The 6303-nt window shown below is 40.8% G+C and overlaps 1 protein-coding gene across 1 annotated transcript; it reads right to left on the bottom strand.

The window, feature by feature from the left end:
* Positions 1 to 1216: 1216 nt before the first annotated feature.
* On the bottom strand, positions 1217 to 3525 carry LOC6567990 (nuclear RNA export factor 1). The gene is made up of 2 exons (XM_001994029.2): positions 2318 to 3525; positions 1217 to 1874 (listed from the first exon to the last, which is right to left on the bottom strand). Exons 1-2 carry the CDS (start codon positions 3496 to 3498, stop codon positions 1373 to 1375), a joined length of 1683 nt encoding a protein of 560 aa, XP_001994065.1. The 5' UTR covers positions 3499 to 3525; the 3' UTR covers positions 1217 to 1372.
* Between the last annotated feature and the right edge of the window lie 2778 nt (positions 3526 to 6303).

Genomic DNA, 6303 nt, shown 5'->3' with positions numbered 1-6303 from the left:
CCGTTCACCCCACCCATAGAGCAGGTTCTCACCCACCGGACTGCCTGCCTGCCTGCCTGCCCGCCTGCCTGTCAAGGCAATTTCCTTTCCTCTGAGAGCCCATTTCTCAGTGTCGCTGCAGTTGTCGTCGGCGTTGTTTTTGTTGCCGCTGCTGTTTTATAGCGGCATTAATTTCGAAAGTAGCGCTACGTGTGCCAAAAATCATTAGCAACGGAATTACGCTCAATGAAATGCAGTCGACGTCGTCGCCCAGCAAAACAAAACAAAAACCAGAAAAAGAGGGGCAGATAATAAAGCGTGGCCAAGCCAAGCCAAGTCAGGCCAGGCCATGCCCTAGTGTGGGCAGGGTGTAGACCAAAGACCAAAGCCGGGATGAATGGCCAAACGGCCCATCCCCCGTTGGCCGAAGCTGCTTATAAATTCACCCTAACGACAAGTTAAATGCCCGATGTTGAGCCGAGCCGAGGGTTCGACTTTGACTTTAGAATGACTGAGCTACTGGGTCGGGGGCAGGGACGGATGGAAGGTAAATAAAACAAGAAATTGAGTTTTACTTTTGTGGTACTGAAGTCTAAACACCCTTACAAAAAAATCATTTATTAAAACTTAACCGAAATATAAGTGAAATTTAAGCAGACTACAAATTGAGCTACAACAATTTCTAATATTTAAGTTCTATATTTCGATTTTAAGCAATTATACTATATATACAATAATAGCTAAAATGAATGGCCTTATTTTTAGATTTGCAAACCAAAATTTATATTTTATATTCAATTATTTCTGTATATTAATTCATAGGGCTTTCGAAAATTATATCTTAATATTTAATTCCAATTTTTACAATACAAATAAAATATATAAATTCAAATTCAATATTTTCTCGATAATAAATAGTAATAGTTATAATTGTTATTTATGGTCATTTAGGTTTTCTTCAAGCCAAGGTCTTGAAGTTTTTAGACTCGTAGCCCGATATACGCTTATATAAGTCTTGCCTGTAACAAATAGGTGATTCAGACTGGTTCCATAAAATTGACAGTTGTGAAATAGCAAAATCGATCACGAAATTGATGTTAGGAAATGTTTACTACGTAAAGTTGTGTTACGTTCACGATTTTATGAGTAATTACAAAAAAAATGTGACTAGAATGATACTGTCAAAAAGTGATTTGGAAATCGTAGATAATAAATAATGATTTTTTTTTTTGTGATTGGTAGTTGGCCTCATTCACATGGTCAATGGGACAATTGATACCCTCACATTTTATTTTCATTTCACAGCTCAAATTCAAATAAAATGTAATCAGCATAATCAGTGGAATTTTCAATTTCCCTGCGGGCACATTGGGAATACTGTACGGCATTGGTGTTATGGGCCATCCTCGGGCTGGGTTTCACTCTCGAATGCGTTCTCGTGTATCTGGCGGCGCCGGAGGAGTGTCTGGAACGCGAGCAGTGCCTGCTGATAGTCCCAATTGGTATCCTTGAGGAATTTACGGCACCAACGCGACTTGAGGCTCGTTTCCGCCGACAGCATGGTCATCAAATTACACTGCTCCGGATTGAGTGCAGGTGCCTGCCTCTGTCCAGCTCGAGCCAAATAGATCAGCTCGTTGGCAATGCGAAAGTGAGCAGTTTCCATGCTACGCGTCAGCACAAAGGTACGCATATAGTATCGCACCTCTGTAGACGATCCATTCTCCTCGAAGCTACCAGTTATCGAGACGCACAGCTTCAGCGGCTGCACCAGCGTCAGATCCAGCGTCATCGTTGACGGCAAATGCAAAGTTGTTGGCCATGCGGCAAACATTGCCAGCACTGCACTGCGGCAAGCTAACAGTTGCCGGCCATAGGCTGCATACGGAGCGGTCCTGTGGCACACAAAATGGAAAACATATTTTATGATTGAACAAATATTAAAAGGTAATAGAAAGTATCTCTTTAGTCTTTGCTAGCACTTAACAAGAATAGAGAGTCAACTTAGAATCGATTTAATTTTTAATATAGATATCTTTTTGAACACTCAGATAACAAATATACCTGAATTTAAGAACAGGGGTAACTTAACTTATTATACTTTCTTTTCTTTTCTAGACATAATCGAATACTTTTTTCATATTTTAAGAAATTATTTCTAAGAATCTAAATATTCTTCTAGATTTCAATATTTCTATATAGATTTCGAAACTATTTAAGTATAGAATATTTTCAATTAGAGCAGATAAGCAGACAAAAAAGTTAATACTAATCATAATATGCATAAATATATGTAATATAAATGTAAACATTTAGAATTATAAGTTGAATTACTTACCAGGCGCCCAGCACAGCATTATCCTTGGCGAGAGTGATTGAGGCTAGGATGTTCTCGTGATAGAATCGCTGCAGATGGTCTGTCCTCCTCACACTATCGAAGGCTTTGAGATAGCGTCTCACAAATTTTCGAGTGCCCAGCTGCATGGGCAGGGAATGGGGGGCGAGGTAGGTGACCCTTGGCTCGGGCATGATGGGCGGCTTGTATTCGGTGATCGAAACGAGTTCCACATCGCTGTCGTCGTCGCTATCGCTGACACTGACCACAACCGGCGAGCCACATCGCACGGAGCGTCCGTTGAGGGTGTGCAGTTGGGGGAACATGAGCACCAGCTGTCTCTCATAGTTGCGCGGCAGAGGATTCCTGTGCACAGTCAGCTCGGTGAGCCGCAGGCGCTGGAAGACACGCAACGGTCGCAACGTTTTCAATTCGTTCTGCTGCAACGAGATGCAGTTGAGACGTGGCAGACGCTGCTCGACGCCGCGAAAGCCCCCCAGGTGGCACAGGTGATTGTTGTCGAGCAGAAGGCGACGCAGCTCGGGCAACTCCTGCTCCATGATATCGATGATCGCCGCGAGGCACTCGAATTGCTGCAATGCACAAAACTCGCCCTGCTTCCAGTAATCGTCCGCATAGAAGCGTCTCAGATTGAGGCAACGTCTCCGTTCATCGTAGCGCGACATGATGACCGTGCGCAGCTTCCATTTATATGCCTCATCCACCCGAATCATGGGCGGTCTATCATTGACGCGCAGCCCCACAACTGGTGGACAATGTCCTCGAAACTGCAGCTCGGCGGCCAGCTCATAGCTATTCACATAGAAGGTGAATGTGGCGCGCCTATCTCGCTCCACATCCTGTTCGCCGCCCACGTGCAGATAGTAGAAACGCAGCTTGCGGGGTGCCACAGCCAGACGCAGCTTCTCCAGCACCTGGCTGACAGTGTAGCCGCTGTACTGACTGAAAACTAGGACACGATACCAGCCATACGGACTGATGGGCACACAAAAGCGCCAATGGGAACGGCCCAAATGGCCATGATAGTAATATGGATACTTGTGTGGTGCTTGCTTCTTTCGATGCGGCTCTTGAGTGGTGCTGGTGGCACCAATGGAGTTCAGTCTTTGGGATGTGAGCACAGCTGTTGAGTTGACATAATTACGATCGTTCTTATTGCTCATTGTTCATTAGAACTTCAGAAAGAGTAGGACTATTATTATAATATCAAGGAAATATTTTTACTTTTGTTATTTACTTATTGAAGCTAGTTTCAATTTGAAACTGACAGAAAAAATATTACTTTCTCATGCTTTGGAATAATCAAATCTAAATCTAAAGTTTAAAGTCTAGCTGTCTTCTATTATATTGACAACTATATTGGAATTGGGTCAATTTCATTTGAGAATTTTAAGCAGCTGCTCTGAATAATTTTCTTTCGTAATTTGTGTTAAATAGTTTAAAATATCAAAAAGTTATACATTTTATATAGAAGTCAACTTGATTTGAAATTAGGATAGTAATTAATGTCTGATTAGCATAAATTTATGAATTATGTCTACAATTATATTCTATTTAATGCTTGCTTGCAACAAACTCCAAAGAACTGCAGTCATTTAAATAAATGTCTTACTTAATTAGGCAGCAGTTGAGTGCAGTTTTTTTTTTCAAGGCCTAGACAAGATGGCAAAGTTTAAATCGCTCAGTTTTCATTTCATTTTATCCCCAGCTGTAATCAGTTAGTCATCTGCTGATTTTGCTCCCCCATTCGTTGGGTTGTCAGTTCTCATGCAACCCAATGATGAACTTAGTTTGTTGACTCCGCCACATGCACAATAAAATATTTTTGTAAGCACTTCTTCATGGCTGACATATTTGCTGCTGCTGCTGTTGCTTTTTCTTTTATTTTCATTTGGTTTATTTTTTTTTTGTATTTTCCAGCGCTTTGCCAATTTACTTGCGCTTATCCCCCTGCCATTCATCCTCATTTTAATTTCACATGCACAGCCCTACAGCGATATGACCGCATTATGGCCAAGGGACTCACCATCAGATACTGACTCAGAGTCAGACTCAGAGTCGCTCTCTTGGCCATATGTTACACACATTACGCGTACTTAACAATTAGAGACGCTCTTGTAATTCCAGTAAATTGCTTTGTTCGCTTTTTATACCCACTAACAAACAGAATGAATCAAATGGTTAATACAACTACTACTAACTAATATAACTACTTAATAAAATTACACGAAATTGTAATATTAATTACAAAAATATTAGTTATTAATATTTTCCGCAAAAGAAAATATATATTTTATTATGTATAAATTGAAAAACAAATCGAATGAACCAAGGAATATTTTGCTTGCAGCCAATCACAATTTTGAACAGGCGAAGAATTATTGGATAAATGTTTTCAAGTGATTTTTGAGTTGTTACAAACTTTAGATGCAGCTATAGGGTATCTGTTTGTCGGTTATTTTCTTCTAGAGCATTCTTATTACTTCTGCTTTGGCGCTTTTCTGTTAGGCCAACATAGCAAGAAATAGCGTGAGAGAGATAGAAAGGAGGGGGCAAAGCGGTTTGGGGGAGCCAGTGTTTGTACTTATTTTAAGAGCTCTTTGCTCATTGAGCTGTAAGCCGTGTGAATAGCAGCGACTGAGCTTTAAGGACTCAATGACCAACTGGCTTTGATGGTCAGTCAAATCGGCACAAGCTAAAACGAATAAAGAAGGCAGCCCACTGAATATAATTCATCGCATGAAAAGCGAGTTATGAAAACCGATGCGAAACCAGACAATTGAATGCACCTGGAGTCCAACCCACACACACACACAAACACACACACACAATCGAATTGAAACGAATCTGAGAATTGATCAATACTTGTGTCTGATGTCAAGATATTAATGATTACGGCCAATGCCATTAAATTGTCTTCTTATGCTTTCGGTCTCAGATAAAATTTCTTTATGCATGATAACTCAGCGTGAACACACAATGTCTGGGAAAGCAGGGGAAAACTCTCTGATTGCATGACAAACACACACACACACAAACACACACACACACACAGTAACATACAGAATCAGATTGGAGGCGTTGCTTTCTACCCCGAGTGTAGAAACAGAAACGGGGACCTGGTTCCGAGAGACGGGCTCATTGTGTGGCTGGCTGCCAAATCAAAGACCCTTTTGCCCATTTACTGATAACGAACACACTCACAGACACACACACACACACAGATAGACAACGACAGGCGTTGCTCGTGCAACATGGCATTTGTTTAATGGATTAAAAATAATACGTATGTACATAGAATGAAAACGGTGGAAATGGGAAAACTGATAAAAATCATCGCACGTTTTCAGTGTGGGCAAAAGGGAAAATGTGCGGCGTGTCATAAATTAATTTTTTTCGTTAAATTCTGTTGCTCGAAATACGGATTGCAATTTGGTTCACTCTATTAATAATTATGCCATGTTTCGTCTCACTGATAGACGACCGCCAAGAGACGATAAAAAATAGGCTCAAAGGTTTCACTAAGGTTGACTTTCGGATTGCGGAGGGTTGGCGCTTATCAAAAGCGAGGCACTTTCATTCAAGTCGATTTTTTGTTGCTGTTATTGTTTTATTTAGGGTTGGAAGGCAGCCTGGCTTTCCATTGTGGTCGCCGGATGGGAAGCCATGAAAAAAGCTCTTTGAAAATTATGCAAAAATCATGATTCGGCACTTTTCTTTATGCGTCCCTGCTAATTAGGCATTCATGGCCAAATGCTGGGAAGCACCATAAAATGTCCCTAGCCAGCAACTTATGAAGTTATCCATTGAATCAGTTCAGTAATCAGTTCGAGAGCATCTTTTTCAGTTGAGTGAAAACCTAAAAATGTTGCTATCAGACGTCTTAATAAAAGTAAATACTATTTGCGTGGAAAAATAAAAAATTATGTGAATAGAAAACATAAGAAGAGTTCAGAGAGTATCTATAA

The sequence above is a fragment of the Drosophila grimshawi genome, unplaced genomic scaffold (assembly GCF_018153295.1).
Source record: "Drosophila grimshawi isolate 15287-2541.00 unplaced genomic scaffold, ASM1815329v1 contig_311, whole genome shotgun sequence".
Taxonomy (NCBI): Eukaryota; Metazoa; Arthropoda; class Insecta; order Diptera; family Drosophilidae; genus Drosophila; species Drosophila grimshawi.
This window is presented reverse-complemented; position numbering and strand designations above follow the sequence as displayed.